At 31.1% G+C, this 19,199-nt stretch overlaps 2 protein-coding genes across 2 annotated transcripts in view; one reads left to right on the top strand and one right to left on the bottom strand.

Moving 5' to 3' along the window:
• The window catches only part of LOC129915261 (uncharacterized), a 122,152-nt gene that overhangs the window by 1,392 nt on the left and 101,561 nt on the right, over window positions 1-19,199 (bottom strand). The window contains exons 3-8 of the mRNA XM_055994750.1: window positions 14,504-14,524; window positions 12,631-13,647; window positions 12,312-12,564; window positions 675-806; window positions 312-499; window positions 23-209 (exon numbers count right to left, since the gene is read on the bottom strand). Coding sequence (XP_055850725.1) covers window positions 23-209; window positions 312-499; window positions 675-806; window positions 12,312-12,564; window positions 12,631-13,647; window positions 14,504-14,524 — 1,798 coding nt within the window. The remainder of the gene's footprint in view (window positions 1-22; window positions 210-311; window positions 500-674; window positions 807-12,311; window positions 12,565-12,630; window positions 13,648-14,503; window positions 14,525-19,199) is intronic.
• Window positions 3,703-9,445, top strand: LOC129915269 (protein O-glucosyltransferase 2-like). The gene is made up of 4 exons (XM_055994759.1): window positions 3,703-3,992; window positions 4,041-4,950; window positions 8,485-8,784; window positions 8,843-9,445. The coding sequence occupies exons 1-4, from the start codon at window positions 3,826-3,828 to the stop codon at window positions 8,951-8,953; spliced, it is 1,488 nt and encodes a 495-aa protein (XP_055850734.1). The 5' UTR covers window positions 3,703-3,825; the 3' UTR covers window positions 8,954-9,445.

Here is a 19,199-nt window from a genome sequence, read left to right as displayed (position 1 = left end):
ATATACTGTATAAAAATCTTACCTTAAGCATACTGGCACAGTTAAGAGAGCTTCGATCATTGTCCCTATTATAAGTTGAAAATGGACTGTTGTTTGAGCCATACCAAGGATCGTTCAAAGAGTCACCAGCATTTCCTTCGTAGCCATCGATTTCAAGTTTGTAGTAATCAGCTTCAGAATGTATTTTAAAGTGAGAATATTGAGCGTATCTGAAATTTCATAATAGAAACAAAATTCATTAAAATTAAGTGAACCAAGCCTAAGAGAAAATTTGAAGTTCTAAGACCTTTAAAAATAATTCAAAATTTTACCTTTTATTCCCTTCGAAATCTTCAAGTTCAACACGTAAAGCATAATCTTCGTTATTTGTCAGCATGTAAATATTTTCGTTACCCAACCAAAATTCTTTAGCTGGATCACCAAATCCATTTTTATAATCAGCCCAATCACGATTGAAGTTTTCTCTCGGTTCACCAAAATCGTCACGACGTTGAATAACCTTATAAAGAATTTATCATACATACGGCAATACATGGAAAATAGTTTTAAACAGAAAAATACAAGAATGAAAATTAGATGTTATGAATTATTATGGTTTTTATAATGCTGTGCGATCGATTTGTTTTACTATTTTATTTAATTATTTTTATATTTTTTTTTTGTATAATATTTACCGTCCAACCACCATCAGCTATTTCTTGCTCGCAAAATACTTTTAAAAACCAATATGTTGTTCCACGTATTTGTAAATAGAATACTCCTGATTGACGCATACCCACATTTAAAAGGTCCACACATGAAAAGCCCTATAAAAATTTATTTAAATTACAAATTAATATAAAAACAATTTAGATATATAATAAAACATTACATTCCATTTGCAATATTAGAATTACATATATTGGTTTGAAATCATTTAGATTTAAGTTTCTTATTGTACTTCATATCTTTGCACAAATAACATATTTTCATAAAACTTTTCCATAGGTACATCAAGTTTCTTAAAAACTGAATTGTCTCTATTCCAAAATTCGATTATTCAAAAATTACCTTTGGCCTGGCCACAACCCATAACCGCATAGGTCGAGTAAAGGCAAAAAATAAGTTAGTGTGTAAATAAATGTTCGCCATTAAGCCTGTTTATTTATATTAAGGAAATAAATAACAAAAATAACAATAACAATACTTATAGGAAACTGTCTTTACCTCCTCTTAAACACATTATTTGCTCAGGACCTAGTTCCCATTCCAATATAAATTGGTATTTACATATACCCGACTAACAATTTTGCTTCTATAAAGCTTTACAGCTACTATAGTTGCTTGTGTAAAGCTTTATAGAAGCAAAATTGCTTGTAGGGTATGTATGAGAGCAAGATGAAAAGTTCTCAGCCCAACTTATATAGAACTGAGGTTATGTTTAAATGAAACGAACTGTAACCATAATGAACACATGCGCACCCAACTTTCTGTCCATCATTCGTGTAAAAAAAGTTTAAATTACACTTAAATGCATATTTCTAAAATAGTTTTTTTAATAAACATTTTCAGGCATATTTATTAGATTTTTTCCTTCTTAAAGCCTGCACTACTAACAATTTTGCTTCTATAATGCTTTACAGAAGCAACAATTGCATCTGTAAAGCTTTATAGAACCAAAATTGTTTGTCGGGTGGTACGCTGTTCGCGCTAAATTTTAGCCGAGATAAAATTCCCATGCAAGTTATCGATAATTTGTGTGGGATCCTTTTTAGCTCAGATAAAATTTTTCGATATTTGTATGGGAGCTAAAATTTAGCACGAGCTGCCAGGCGAAGTACCAGGCTTTATTTTATAGTGAAATTGATCCTTTTTCTATGATCAAAAGCACGTAAAACATAAACAAAATTGTGCAATATCGCAATATGTGCAATTGTGTTATCGATCATTTGTATGGAATTCATTTGAGCTCGGCTTAAATTTGCGATAGTTTGTATGGGAGCTAAAATTTAGCGCGAATTGCATACTAGGCTTAAGTAGTTAGCTGAGCTTACACCGTTTCATAAATATCCCAAATAGGATCAAAATGGCCACAAAATGCCTTATAGAAGCAGAACCAAACCAGCAATTGAATACTTCAATCGTCGGCAACAAAGTTTTAATACAATTTATCGATAACTGTAATTTTTTTCATACAATTTATCGATAATTTACCAAAAAAAAAAATTAATTTAAGGCCGTGTGCGAATTGCGTTAAAATGTTGGTTAAAATTTCAACCACGATTAAAATTTCACGTTTGGTTAAAAAATCGATCAAATTTATTTTTTTGCTGTGCGAATTGGGTTAAAATGTATTTAATGGGACTTTTTTCTTGGCACTATTTTGATCAAAATTCCCTCAAAATAAAACAAAATTACCCTCAAAAATGGTTTTTCATTTATTCAATTAATTATTTTTTAAAACAAAACCCAGCTGAAAATATATAAAGTTAAATATTCTAGTATAAATATCTAAGAAATTCTCAATTTCACATTCTTTTCTTTATTTTAAGCCTGGTACGCTGCTCGCGCTAAAATTTAGCTGAGATAAAATTCCCATACAAGTTATCGATAACTTGTATGGGATCCATTTTATCTCGGCTAAAAATTTTCGATAATTTGTATGGGAGCTAAAATTTAGCGCGAGCAGCGTACCAGGCTTTAATCGATAATTTTCCAATTCATTACTATCAAAAAGACATTTTTAATTCAGTCTTCGAACACTTATTCAGAGCTCACTAGCTGCCAACAAAATAGAAATATAAAAAATAAAAAACAAACAACCAATTTGTACATTTTCAAGATGAACAATAACTTGAGGAAGTCCTTTGTATTAATACTTTTAGGTCCATTTTCTTCACTCGGAGTTGAACAAAACTTGAGAATTTTTATATTAAAAATTCTCAAGTTATGTTCAACTCCGAGTGAAGAAAATGGACCTTACGCGCTAAATTTTAGCTCCCATACAAATTATCGAAAATTTTTAGCCGAGATAAAATGGATCCCATACAAATTATCGATAACTTGTATGGGAATTTTATCTCGGCTAAAATTTAGCGCGAGCAGCGTACCAGGCTTGAGATAAAATTCCCATACAAGTTATCGATAACTTGTATGGGATCCATTTTATCTCGGCTAAAAATTTTCGATAATCTGTATGGGAGATAAAATTTAGCGCGAGCAGCGTACCAGGCTTTATAATTTATAACAAAAATAATTTCAAATCTATCTTGATCTTTCTATCTTGAGAAACGTCAAATTTTAACCACTAGTGTCAAATTTTACCCTGCTCCGCAGCTGGGTAAGTTTTAACCCATTTTATTTACCACGCTAGTGTCAAAATTTAACCAAACGTCAAATTTTAACCAACATTTTAACGCAATTCGCACACGGCCTAAAAGTATGTACATCTAAAAGTCCAATATAAGTTCAAGTGACCTCAACCGCGAAATTTTGTGACGTAAATCAACTCTTTAGTCACTAGAGGATTAAAAATGCAGCCCCAATTGTATTTAAGCCCAATTTAACCAACTCGTACAAATAATTACAAAAATTATTCCACTCAATAAGTTTTAAAATCCACTCAAACTTACTTATCACACACCCTTATATAAATTTCAATCATTTTTGACAGCTACATTTTTGTTTACACCCTGAAATGTCAATCTGACAACTGACAGAAAAATATATTTCGCACTCCTCCTCCAAGCCCGGTTAATTTGTTTCTTTTCTTTTTTCAATAATAATTATAATTATCCCTTGAGTATTTTCTGATTTTATTTAAAAAAAAAAAAAATTCTATATAAAATGTTTAAATACATTTTACTTTTATTGTATTTTGTCCACGTCAACTCTGAATCGCCAATTGTTGACCCCGAAAAAACACTTGTTTGGGGACCCGGTTTAAAACCCGATCAAATTGTCCTACCAGCGAGATATTTTTTCATTCAAGCTGTTGATAAAAATGGCAAAAAGTAAGAACATTTTTTCCAAGATTATTATATATTAATGTCTTCTCTCAGTTTTGTCCATTCACCACAGCAACAATTTGTAATAAATATTAAAGGAAACTCTCCGCACGGCAAATGCCGCAGTAATGTCAACACAATCGACCGTGGCGATGGCTCCGCCATCGTCCGCTACACAATTGCCGATTGGTGTGATAATATGGAAATCGAAATTAAGTACAATGGCTCTCATGTAGCCGCATCGCCTTATTACACTCGAGAGACTGCATATTCAGAGAAATGCAATTGTCCTCAGGATTTAAGCCTTTGGCTAATGAATAATGATTGTCCACGGAGTGACAAACAAATTGAATGGGATTTGCATTCATTTAAACGAGTTAACTTCTCTGCGATTCGTGACAATCTTTTGAAACGTTACAATATGCCAAACAGTGTTTCACTGTGTCATTATGTTGTTAAGAATCAGGGAATCTATCGACAGTGTTATGGAAAGTATACAGGTTTCAAGATGTTTATGGATGCTACATTGCTTTCGTTGACTAGAATGGCTATCCTCCCCGATATGGAGTTCTATTTGAATCTTGGTGATTGGCCATTGTCGAAGAAGGGTGGACAGCAAAGAACTTCAGGGCCATATCCGATATTTTCTTGGTGTGGCAGTGATGATTCTCATGATATTGTTTTGCCGACATATGATTTGACTGAATCGACTTTGGAAAGTATGGGAAGAGTTAGTTTGGATATGTTGTCTGTTCAAAGGGAGAACTATCCATGGGAGAGTAAGGAAACTAAGGCATTTTGGCGTGGAAGGGATTCACGTCGAGAGCGATTGGATCTATTGGATTTGGCTAGGAAACATCCTGATCTCATTAATGCATCGATTACGAATTTCTTTTTCTTCCGCGATGAGGAGGATAAATATGGACCAACTGTTGCGCATATTTCATTTATGGATTTCTTTAAAGTAAGACAACAAACTTAATATATTTTCTCTTTTTTTTTGGACAAAATCCAAACACTGAACCTAGCTTGCTTGACATTGCAATGACTGGTTTGATTAGAATTCTTTCATATTATATTATAATGATCTTCCTTTTCTTATCTATGAAAACCCTTTTAGTGACACCTCAGAACCCAATATTCTTTTAGAGATTATAAAAACATCAATTAGAATGAATTTGTTTCTTGATTGTGCATCTTTTCCTTGGAATGCATTTTGGAACATACCAAATCTTGATTCAAAACTTTTTGAAATTATGGTTATAAATTTAATTCATACCCATGCTCCAATAAAAACTATTAAAATTTTTTTTTGCTGAAAATCGTTCTTAACCCTCTACTGCATGAATTATGAACGAAGTGATATAAAATGGGGATGGACTTCCGTGACTTGTATAACTCCCTCACCTCTGTTTTGTTCCATCTCTGCTTTGATCACCTGCCAAAGTTGAAGGTCGTCCTATTTTTCGTGACATTGTAGGTTTTACAGATTTGCATAAGTGCTCGGATAGGGCTTGTTTGATGTTAAAAAGAGCCAAAATCTGAAGCTACATCGTCATCACTTCGAAAGCCATCACCAGTTATAGCATTTACACACTTATTTTTTCTATAGAAAGTCTTCGAATTCATTTTACAAAAAAAAAATAAAAATCCCACAAAAATCAGTAATGTAAGTCACCAACGCATGATAACCCATATATCGCACCCTCAGTGCAAAAGAGCGAGAACTCAAAAAAGTTCATTTCGAGAAAACGCTTCTGCAAAATACATACTGACTCTAAACTTTCCCCTATAACTTTCCATGGGACAGCAATTTCCATAATGTCAAAGCTCTATTACAAGAACCATTATGTTTATTTTGTAGTTTTAATAAATTTATTTTTTAAAATTGTTTAATTTAGGAAAGAGTTTGACTTTTAATATAGTAGGAATTGGATAAAAACAGTCATAATCTTTCGAATTTTTCGTTTACGTTAACAACAAGCCCTTCAAAAGAAAGGTAATTTAAAAAGCAACATTTCCTCATCATTATCTCAAAAATGTCATTTTTTGACTTATCGCTCTTTTGCACTGAGGGTGCGATATGGTGAACAAAAAACGAACTTCGTAAACATATAAAAGTATAATAAATACATACGAAACATATTTTTAATTGGATGCAACTAACTTCTTTATTAAAAAAACCACTTGAAAAGTACACTCTTTTATTCACTGATTTGCACTTTACACATGCTCTTGAAACAACGAGTTTATTTCAGAATCAGCACTCTCTTACTGATAATAGGTCTGTTTAATGAAAAAAATCTAGGACAGAAAAGATCAGAGCAGCACAAGTTTGTAAATACTGTCAGAACAAGAAAAAACAAAAAAGCTCAACTTCGTATTTAACAAGATTGACAGTTGTCAATCAGTTGCCAAATTTTAAATTCAAAAATTATTTCTTGAAATGATTTCTTATTGAAATAAATGATTTAATAGCACTTTTAAGGCTTGGCCACACCGGAGGGTATGCGGTAGAGGTATGGGTAGAGGTAACGGTACTTGTATGAAAAAAATTTCAAACTGACATATCAACGTTCAGATGTGGAATTTTGTTCATACAAATATCGTTACCGCTACCCGTACCTCTACCGCATACCCTCCGGTGTGGCCAAGCCTTTAATATTCCCGTATTTTATTTTTTTATATTATTCAAAAACTCTTAACAAATTCACTTTTTCAATATTATTTTTTCTTATTTTTAACACAATCAAACAAACAACTGACAATTGACACTTTTCACTCACTTGCTCTACCCCAAAAGTAGGAGCAGAAAAACTTGAACTTTTCTGTGCTGAAAAACTTCATGAAACATAAAATGACAGATTGTAGAACAAGTTGGGCGAGTTTTTTTTTTCATGAAACACAAAAACTTGTACTTTTCGGATCTTTTCTGTACTTTTCTGTGCGGATCAGATTCATTAAACAGACCTAATAAAAACCGGTTTATTATAAAAAAATAGACATAGTTTTATTATAGTTTTTTTCTTTTTGACATTTGGTGCAATATAACGGAAATAAATCGATATAAAATCGATAAACCATACATGGGTTAGTATGCGGTAGAGAGTTAAAAGGTAGATGCGTTCCTTCCCCTTCAAATTTTAACGGTTTTTCCAAAAACAACTTACATAAGTCCAGGGACTAAAGAAGTTTTTGCACGCATTATTTGACAACAGGTGCAGTTCAATTTAATTTATATTTGCCATAAATATAGAAGAATTATAACAAATGTACCAGATTTTGTTGTTGTTGGAATGAGAGAAATAAGGTTGGTGACCCAACACTATTAAGAAAGATAAAAGAATTTGAATATCCACCTTAAAAATAATGAAACATGCAAAATAAATGCATGTGAAGCATACATTTTTATGATTAATTTTCAATAATACAAAAATACGCTAAAGAGATGCATCCTATTCCTTGCTAAAACAACTTAAGTCCAAAACAGTTTTTTCGAGTTTTTTCTTAATTATTTATAATATACTGTGAAAGTTATTTTAAATTTCACCTTCTTACAACTCAAATACTAAATTAAGCATAAAAAAGTCCTTTGAAATTTGTTTGCTTCAGCATGAAACAGTTTTAATTGGTTCCAGAAGAATTCAAAAGAATGATAAAAATACGAGGTCATTTATTCACGTTGGAAACGCTATAATATTGAAACTAAATAGAATATTTTCAAAATCAATCGTAATAACAGCTGTGTTTTATTTTCCTCGTGATCCAGATCAGACCATTGTATTTATTTGCGAAACAATAACAAAACAAAATCCTGGGGTGGAATCGGCTATTGTGATTTGTGATCGGTGATAATCACAAAAGAACAATTTGCTCTGAGAAATATGATTTTCGCAGTACAAATTTGGAGCTTGTGACTATCACCGATCACAAATCACAATAGCCGATTCCACTACTGCTTTTGTTGTAAAGCTTATAAAAACAATGATCTGATCTGGATCAGGAGGCAAATATAACACAGCTAATGGTTCGAAAAGTAAGAAGAGACAAAACAATGTATTTTTTTGAATTTGCCAAGCGTTGTTCTTTGGAAAAATATACGTTTTGGTATTGTCAAAAAAGTCTGGTTTTAAGGGAAAGCATGGTTGTCAAATTGCGACAGTTAAAATTCTTGATGATAATATCATATTATAAGAATGGGATTTGATAAAAATCACGTTACCATTTTTTGTCTACTCGATTTTTCTAAGGCGTTCATTTTGAAATGTTATGCAAGAAATTGTCATCTGTTTTCGGTTTTGATCAGCCTTCTGTTAAACTTATTAAAAGTTATTTAATAGGAAGAACCCAAAATGTTCACACAAATGTTCGCTTTTGTTTAATGAAAATTAAATGTTAGAGTTTATTTCAACTTTTGTTACACTTTTTGACAAGTTTTTTTTTTGTACTACCGTATTTTTGCATAAAAAAAATAAATATTAATGTCTCTCTTTTCCAGTACAAGTACCAGCTAAATATCGATGGAACCGTGGCTAGTTATAGATTCCCTTACCTTTTGGGTGGAGATGCTATGGTTTTGAAGCAAATCTCGCCTTTCTATGAGCATTTCTATAGCAAGCTTGTGCCATTTAAACATTATGTGCCATTCAAGAGAGATCTGAGTGATCTTCTGGAGAAAATAAAATGGGCCAAGGAGAACGATGAACGAGCAAAGGAAATTGCTGCTGCAGGTCGGGCATTTGCTCAGGAAAATTTAATGCCACAAAACATTTATTGTTACCACTTGGCCCTTTTTAAGGTGAATAGAAAAAAAGAATACTCAAAATTAACACTTTTGTAACTGAATTTAATTTAAGGAATGGAGTACAAGATTAGTTTCGCCAATTGTAGTTTTGCCGGGTATGGAAAAAGTCGAACAAACAAGCAAATGCACATGCAAATCAGCCTATCGAAAGGATGAACTTTAAAAGCACAACAATCAACAAAATGAAATTATTATATTATAGAAATTTTTATCGATCTCGAGATATCAAAATATCATAAAAAAATGTGTGTGATATCAATTTTTCTGATCAAAAAAACCAACCTCCGTGAAAATGGCCGTCTGTTTATTTTTATATAAAAAGAGGTATATACTCTGGTTTTTTATATAATAAATACTTTGTATTTTGTAATTACAAAACAAAAAAACAAAATCAAAACAAAAACAACGTATTTTATACAACACGATTTTATTTATAGTATTTTTGCACCGAAATGGAAATTTATTTCCATTTTCAAATATTTGTGTGTCTCCCTTTTGGAGAAGAGAGTGGTTGTTTGTATTTAATTTTTAGAAAATAATCAAATTCATACAATATTCATCACAAAATAGAAGTGTATTTCTATAAAAAAAAAAAATAAATAAATAAATAAAACACAAAAACGCATACATTTTACACGTAATGATCACAGAAAAAGACAAAATAATAATAAAAAAAATTCTCAACACTGTTTGTGAGTAAAATTAACTTTGTTTTATTATTTATTATTTTCTGATACAGAGAAATAGTTGGTGATTTGAATGCGAATGCGAACACTAACCTACAGCTTAATCGAAATTTCCAGAGCTATATAATCTATTTGATTTTCATTTGCTGTAAATTTCTGATAACTAGGGCTAGTGTGTGTTAACCGAAATTGCTTTTCTAATAGTAAAGGTAAAAACTTTGTTTATGACTTTATTCTTAGACAAAAGACTATTATTTGTTACTACATTTAACAGAAGTCGATTACTTATCTCAGTCTTTAGGTATCCAGTATCTGGGTGTTTCCATTATTAGTGCTCCTTTAGCAAGGAAGGCATTATTACATTTCCCTTATTTATTGGCAGAAATTATATTTTGCAAGAAAATTAGATTGCAGTTATGCATCCAATTCAATGATTTTTTGTACCCTGACCTGGAAAACTGTCTATCTAAATGTTTTTGAGAGCAAATAAAAGGAAATAAAAGGCTTACATTGTATTAAAAACACAAATATACAATTTTGTGATGTAGGTAATTCTAACTTAACGGAAAATTATAATATGTGTACTAAACATTTTGTTCTTATGCTCTTTGATTTTACGCCTTTCTTAGATTTAAAACTTGAACAACCAGTTATGAAGATTATTAAAAGATCAAAAAATGATGATTACAAATCAAATGGTTTGATTAATTGGCCATAGACATAAATACAGTAGTCCCTCGATAATGTGAATTACCGATAATGCGAATTTCTCTAAAATGTGAATCGCCAAAAATTTTCATTGTCATCTCTGTAATGTGAATTTCGAAACCTTTTAGACTCTATAATGTGAATTTCCTTTGCAAAAGCTTGCATGTTTTTCTCGTTCGTGCACGCAATCTTTGTATAGGTCTGAAAAGTGGATAACTGTTATTTGTCTTGATATTTCTTAAGATATTGAAAGCAGGTGCAGGCTGGAGATTTTTGTGCTAACATTTTACATCTTTTTATACGAAGTTTTTTAACGTTTTTTTTTTTCTTGTATTTTATTGTTTTTTTTTTTTTAATTCAGTACAGGCTTAAACTGAGCTAAAAATAACTGTAATATTCATTGGTTTTAAGAATGTTTTAATCAGTTATATGGCAATTGGAAAAAGTTCCAGTAATGTGAATCCCTCTAAAATCCGAAAACGCCTTGTTTTGATTAGTTCACATTATCGAGGGACTACTGTAGTTTTATATACAAAGAATGTTGCGCATACGCCACAGTGTCCCGAAAATAATTTCCTGTCTATACGATATGCAACCATTAACATTACCTGAATGAATATTAATTTCATAATGAATAATTAATATTTAATTTCCTTTTCAATTTAAATTTAAGTTATTAGTACAAATTAGTCATCCTAAGCGGTAGATAAATAATTAAGTTGCTGTTCCACATCTTGTTCCAATTAAAAACTTTATTTTTTTGAGAAAAACTAGTAAAGAGATTATACGCGGGAGGAAAAACCTATGAGTAGTAGCAGGTCTAGCTAAAACACGCTCTCCAAGAACATTTTCAAATTGAGGCAGAAAATTTAGAAAATCGAAGAAACATAAAATTCAATTTTTTTTTTGAGCTTTGAGTTAATCAATCCTCAAAAATAAAAAAAAAAACAAAAAAAATTTATTTAACCATTTCCCAAATTTAAACGATTAAGTAAATTGCTAAAGCAATTTTAGTAAGTTACTAAGCCAAAAAGCATACGGATTTTTAACATACTAAATGGCTTTAGCAATTTACTTAATCGTTTAAAATTTTGCGCAAATAACTTTAAAAAATACTTTTCTCAGGACCAAGTACGATTTAAGTCATATTTTATAAATGTATGTATACTAGCACTAGATCATTTGAAATAATAAACAATTATTTCTTCTAACTATGTTTTCATATATTATGTATGAAATATTTTGTTTTCAAAAAATAAAATTATTCAGGTTTGATCAACTCTTTTAAAGTCTTAGGCATGTATGACCTTCATTAAAACTTAAACTTCTATCATATGTGCGAAAAAATGAGCCTAAAGCCCAAGCTAATAATGAAAAGTTATTGTGTAGAGTTCGTCGGAGACTCTCTAAATTGATTAAAACAAATTTAACTTTCTCAAAGACGAATCCCATGGCCTTTATTTTTGGTCAAAAACTTTTTCCAAAAATCAATTTAACGGTTTTTTGTTTTTTTAATCTCTCCCTACTTTTTTTTCAAAGACAACGAAATTTTTATTTAAGAAAATCATTTTTCGGAAGCGATTAATGATTTTTTTAAATTCCATTCTTTTTTTGGGGGGACTAGGACATTGGAATACCTACCAATATTCTTTTGAAACATGATAACAAAAAAAAAAAACACAATTATCTTATGTCGTTTTCTATTGACTTTTGAGATTTTTGTGTAAAATTCTCAGATTTTCCACTGCAAATAGAATATGAAATCTAGTTTTGTAATTGTGTGCGAAATCTGTGCGTATAAAAAAAATAAAACAACAACAAATGTTCAGACAAATGTCAAACAGAGGAGTGTGTGTGAAAGTGCGTGTGTTTGTATGCGTGAATCTTGATAAAAATCCAGAATCAGATTCTTGAATCTCAGATTCATTTTTTTGTCATTTTTTTGAATCTCAGGACGCAAATAGATCATGAAATCTGAGATTTGTCCACTATTTCCCCCTCTTCACCCCCCCTTTCAGCTGTCAAATTCACAAATCTCATTCTGAGATTCGTCAATAGAAAACGACATTAAAAGTCATCTTCATCAAAAAATTTTAGGTAAATGAAAAATAAATTGAAAACACTCACTTTAACATCCTTCAGAGTAAGAATATCCGTTGAAAACGTTGAATTAACAACTGACGGTTTATTTTTCACACTGGGAAATATAATGCCGCCTTTCCGTGACAATGGCTTCGCCGATGTTTGATTCTGGAAGGTAATAGTCGTTGTGCTAGGATTTGCAACTGTTGTCGTTGTAGTCACTGGAGTAGTGCTAGTCGATGATGCAACAATCGGTGTTGTTGGAATTGGCTCTGTAAATTCTTCAATAACCGAATACCTAAAATATAAAGTTACATAATAATAGGAAAAGGGGTAATTTAACTAAAATATGCTCTTTCCCAACCTATTTGGATCATATTCCACAAGTCTATCAATCGTAGGATCCATTAGCAATTCAGGTGGCACTGGTCTCTGTGCCAACAGCGATACATCATCCTCTTGTTTCTTCAATCGCTTCTCAACCATATCCAAGTTGTTAATAATCAAATTAGTCTTGGTCTTCAGATCATTATGAATGTCACTAATCGCCCTCTCCTGCCTCTGAGTTTGTGTCAAAAGTTCATCCGACTTTGGCAACAAATGATCTACCGAACTTTTTGTCCCAACAACAACATCCCACACCTCGTCCATCTTCTCCGACACCGATACCATCGGTCGGATTTGCTTGACCAGCGCATCAATCTTGCTCGACTTGATCAATGGCAAGGCTGTTGTAGTCGCATTCAAGGCATTTAACTGTTCATTATGATCGACAACAGCTTCATGTATATCACTAACCATGCGCAACATTCGGCCAACATTCTCCGACACAATATTTATATGAAATTGTAATTTCTTATCGATATTGTCAGTTGTGCCGCGCAATTCACCCAACTCCAGCGTCACATGGTTCATTACTTCGGCATTCATTGCTTTAGTAATCTCAATTACATTCATACTGATTGGTTTCTTCTCACTTGCCTCGGCATTTATATCGTCCACTTGAAGGAAGTTATTATCGATTTGATTTTTCAGACCCTCTAGCTTGGAATCGATATCGCTGACTTTTTGATCAAGCAGCACCAGTCGACTGTCAAGATTTGTTGAAGTTCGAGGATTTCGTGCTCCAGTTGTTCCACCACCATCGGAATCGGACGTTGGCAGTGTTGTTATTTGGAAATCATAGGAAATCTTGGTGTCGAGATTACGTAGCTTTGTAATCACTGAATCGGTTTTAATTATATTGTCACCTACACGATTGTCAAGAGCTTCAACACGTCGCATCAGATGCTCGACAGCTTTGTCAAGGTTATCGATTCGTTTCAGTTTGCCCTCTAATGTTGAGATTATTACTTCGAATATGTTTAATAGTTGTTGTTCTCTGTGAGGAATGAAAAAAAGAACGAAAAGAAAACGATATAGAAATGTAATGAGTGATGCATAAAGGTGTTATGTTAGGTTCTAAAGAGCTTATGTTCGAATCAGACTTGTAACTTGAGAGTTGAGAATACTCAAATGGATTATCGATTTGCGGATATGGATTCTCATGAATTTCAGAATAAACATTTCTATAAAACTCTGTTAAATTAAATTACACCAAAAAAAGGGACATCATTTTACATTTTCCCAATAAAATTGATGTGATCATTTTGTATGAATTATATTGGCAATCACCTCTCGCATTAACGCTTTAATCGACATGGAACGTTTCAAAATATTGAAAGTCATTAAAGGTTCGATCCACTGCAATTATTTGTTTTTTCTTAAGTTTCAACGCTGTCTAAATTCAAAATCGATTAAATAAGTGGATCGCATTAATTAGAGACCTCTGAAGGAAGGAAGGCAACGTTTAAAAAAGGTGTCACAATAATAATTGCCATGCAGCATGGAAGTTGGAACGCGTAAAACATGTAATCCAGTATCGGATAGTGTGGCAGATTGTATGCAATAAAAAAAAAACAAGTTGCATTTGGATTAACAAAGCGTGTTGGATTAAATATGAGACTGTATATTTTTTTTCCTTAATCTTCATTTTTTTGTTCATACTTAATTAAAATAAAATGACATACAAATATTTTATGGATGAAGTAAATCAAATTGGACATAAATGTTAGTTAATAATAATTGTTGTGAGAATATGGACTAATATTTAGGTTAAACATGGTTACAAAAATTGTTATGAGAGTAATATAGAGTTAATGATCGACGTTAAAAGTATATAAATTGTAGGTACTTACTGGAGTGGTACATCGGTAAGCCTAAAAGAAAAAGAAAGGAATAGGTTTAGAAAATGGGTAAACAAAGTTTTGTTAAGTTTTAAGAATTTCATAGAATTAAGATTTACTATAAGGGAAGGGAACATTATTTAAAAAAATTATATTTTTAGAAATTTTAAACTTAACAAATTATTATATTGGTTGGGTATAATAGGTAAATAATTTTTTTAAGGTTCCAATTAATAAAAATAATTTGCATACGAAAAAAATAACTGTTAAAAAATCAGTATTATTTTGGTGAGAATGTTTAAATGTATTAAAAAATCGGCAAAGATATATTATTTTAGTATTTTTGAAAAAAATCTTAGGTTAACCACTTCCCAAAACAATTAATTTAAAAAAAATTTCTCCACATTAATCGAGTGAGACATCAAAAGAAAGGTCTATTTAAGTTTTATTCATGAATGAAATCAAAAAGTTTTGCTGAAATCTGGGTGCTTAGTTAATTTCAATTGAAAACGGTACAAAAATTAAAACTTTTTTATTTAGATTTTTGGAAAAAAAATCCAAGGTTAACCCCTTGCCGAAAATGTGCTTGTTAAAATCTTCAGTTTGATTTTTATTTAAAAAATGTGTAAATTCTATTATATATCATCTACACAATAAAATTCTGGATTGCAAGGACCTATGGTGAACCGATTTTGAAAATAATTATTTCATTTATTTGTAAAATGTAAAACAGAGTAAGGGCCAGTTTGTTCACAGTCGATTATCTTTTAATCAAGGATTATTCCATACAAAAATCCTTGATTAAAAGATAATCGAGTGTGAAAAAACCGGCCCTAAGTATACGCCACAGTGTACCAATAGAAAATGATATCTAAATGAACTTTAAGCATTGTTAACTCAGTTGATACAGTATTGTTTACTTATTGTTACTTTTCAGAAGCGTAGTGGTAAAAGTGAAAGGAAAATTTGGGAGTATGCATACTCGGAAAAATGGGGCTTGACGGCATCCGGGTGAAACCTCTAAAGTCTAAAAAAACCGAATTTTTCAGATATTCCAGAAAAAATTGTTCTTGAGTAACAAGTTATTCTCATTCATCTTCTCAATAATGACATGGTTTGACAATCAGTATATAATATTATTTAGTCTTTATTAAATAATTTTTTACAAGATAAAAAAAAAAAAAACAGAAAATAACCAAAAATAATAACTTTGAAAAAAAAAACACAAATGGTCACCATATTCTTTAAGATAGTGCAACTCATCAGGAAGTTAAATCGAAGCCCTTAGGAAGCTCTGGTTTCAACTAGTCCAAATTTGAAACTCTTTTATTATATACCTGAGTAGCTCGATGGGTAAGGTACCGGACTATCAATCAGGATGTACGTGGTTAAAATCCAGCAAAATGCGTCAAGTAAGTAAGAAGTTTTTTTCTCAATATAATTGTGTTTGGAAATTTAATTTCAGAAGCAAAACTTGTCTGGATCGAAAACAAAGAAGAAAATGAAAAAATAAAATGTAATAGGTACAAAAAAAATGAAAAAAAAAATATTTTTTTTTCTTTTATTCTATTTGGGATATACCTCGTTTAGACTTTCACAATCCTTCGACAAGTCTAATCAGAGCTTGCGTATGACTCTTCTAAGGCCTATCAAGCTTCTCGGGTGGGCCAGATGGGCTTCTCTATGGTCGTATACAAGCAATATTTCTAAAATCGAAACAGCTTCGTTAGACCCTTGTGGAAGTAAAATTGTTAGTTGGGTGTGCTTCATAAACACCAAGGGGACCAAGTTCATGGTTAAAAAAAGAATTTTGTTTTTAATATCATAAGAAGCATTTTCTGTAGGTCGATTCGGTTAATTGATGAGTCTTGTAATTGTCTAACGTTTTTGTTCTGCTATAAGATGCGAGAATTGACTGAATGATTTGCCGACACATACTAGAGTAAAAAAATTAATTTTCTGAATATAGACCGCACAAACGCTCAAGAATTGGTATTATAAATTGTGTTTCAGATCTGGCTTTAAACTATAGACCCATTCATCTTAAAACCTAAAAGTGTGTCAGATCGGGTGTCATCGTAACCGTCAACGTGTTGACATTAATTTTTGTGGACTATCACATGACATAACACACTTGAGAAAAATTGTATGGTCTTTTTTACGTCAAAGAGTCACGCCGCCGCCGTTGACCAATTTCGTTGATAGTGAAATCCTAGTTTAATTCATTCAATTTAAAAGCAAATAAATGAAAATTAACATTTATCATTTGTAAAAGAAATAAGTTTTATTGATCTGTTAACAGCCATGGGTTACCCAAATAGATACCTGATTCGAAATCCAAACTTGGCTTTATGCTATTAGTACTAAAAAAATGGTTTTAATTCGGTCTATTCTGAGTCAAAACATTTTTTTTGGATATATTTTGAACAAACTGGTTTTACCAACATATCTACTGAATCCTTGCACTGCGGTAATTGTATAAAAATAAAAAAAGGACTCTTTTTTATATTTATTTTAATACAGAACTCTGATTTATTGAAATTTGTCGCACCAACCAGAAATTATAATCTTTAAATAAATCAATTTCTTTTATATGTAAATAACACATTTTTCATTCCCACATATAAAACCACTATCTATCCCAACAGAGCAAACCCACTTGGCGGAATACTTCAATCGAAATAAATATTTCACTCTAGTGTTTGATATAAGGCGGCACTATTTTTCATCCATTAATATTTGTGTTCCAGCCGCGATGCTAGAGTGTATTTACTTTGCTTGAGGCAGACGCGACATATCCATTGATTGATGTTCCCCTTTTGCAAGTGTCATATTATTTCGCTTTTTTTGGTTTTTATATGAATTGAACATAAACTAACTTCCTTATTGCTTCAAAAGTCATTAAAAATATAACATCAAGAGGACAGTTTTTAATGATCACACATAATAATATTCATGTATCATAATAATTTATTATTCTTTTGGAATATCCTTATACAAAATATTTACACATTTGATTAATGCTGTGCAAAATTTTGTGAGATCAGTAGAATTTAATATTGAGCCTTTGAAAATATTAACAAACCATGAATTCCGCTTATTAAAATCGGTCTCAATTACAACACTACATAGATTTAGTCGCACACGCAAAACTAACCCAGTTACAATCAATTAATGTTAAACATCCAATAACGAGCTAAAGTGTCACACCAGAGGTATATCATAAAAGTCATGTGCTCGAAGTTAGCGTAAAAGCATGCAGGTGGTTGAGTTAAGCGATTTAATTACTCGTTATTGTTCTAAATAGCTTTATGCATAATAAGCCTTTAGCGGCCTCTACCTATTGTGTCTGGTAGTAGATAGAATTTATAATTGCTATATACAAGGTCCGTTTGCATACCTACTTGTTATTTTTTTTTTTGCCATAGTCGTAACTTGTAAAGTAACTAAAATTTTTGGAAAGTTGCACCCGCTTGCGCAATCAATTCTTCTATACCAGATACTACTAGATGTATATTTCTTGAAAGAGATTTTATCATGGCTTTTATTTGCATTTTAAGTGATTTATTTTTAGCTAAATATCCATTCACTGATTTGCAAAAAGCGAAAAAAAAAAAAATAAGAGAACAAAAGAAAATCGTGATTCTTTTATCACCTAACACAATACTTTTAAGCATCTCTTTCTGTGAATTGTTGTTTTTTTTTTTGTTGAAAATATGGCTCCTATTTCAGAAAGATTTCTCGCAATCACAAGTGCGTGAATATTTTACACCCAAGCGGTATTCCTTTTGTTTTCTTTTTTATTTTGCTTTTCAACAACTTTGGATTGAAAATTTATCTCAACAATTTGTTGTGTGACCAATTCAAGGTCGTGTTCATTCAATAAGTTGTTTTTTTTTTTTTTTACACATACCTATACCTACTCTGGTATAGTACAAAGCTTAGTGGTCAGCATTCTGGAGGAACCTTGACTTGAACAAAGTTCAAATTTTCCGATTCAAATTGCAGTTTTTTTTTTCTTTTTTTTTTCGATCATTAATTTTGATATTGGTGTTGTTTGGTTTTTTCTAGGGGCAAAGATGTTGATTTATTAAAAATGGCATCTAACGTAAATTGGATCGTAAATTCGTTTACAAATCGAAATGGTGTTTGCACTGATTGGTATCGGGAGAGGTCAATAATTATAAATTGAAGTTATCATTAAATGAAATCAAATTTGCATATTTCACACTTTTAAAATAGCCAATATAAACGATATATAGACAATTTTAACGATATATCTATGTATTTAACTCTGCCTTAAGCTATTAAGACAATTTAAATTTTTGTGTTATTTCGAGTTTAGAAAATGAATAAAATTGTACAAAACATAATTGTATCTTGATTTTAATGTCCAAGCCAATTTGTGGTTTGGTTAATTAATTGGCTATATGTATATGAAACTGCATAAACGAATCTAACATTAAAAACTCAATAAAATAAAATACGATTCTAATTTTTTTAAGATTGTTTAGGTAAAGTTTAAGAAAAATATACAAAAAATTGAAAAATAAATAAATTAATCTCGAATTTTTCTATTTCCAAGTTTTGACATCAGCTCTTTTGTTTATTTTTATGAATTTTTATTCGTCATCGTTCAAAGAAATTCAGAATAATTTTCAAAAATAGTTTGCATTAGAGAATATTGACTTGATAGAAGAATTTTCTC

This window comes from Episyrphus balteatus, chromosome 1 (assembly GCF_945859705.1).
Source record: "Episyrphus balteatus chromosome 1, idEpiBalt1.1, whole genome shotgun sequence".
Classification (NCBI taxonomy): domain Eukaryota; kingdom Metazoa; phylum Arthropoda; class Insecta; order Diptera; family Syrphidae; genus Episyrphus; species Episyrphus balteatus.
This window is presented reverse-complemented; position numbering and strand designations above follow the sequence as displayed.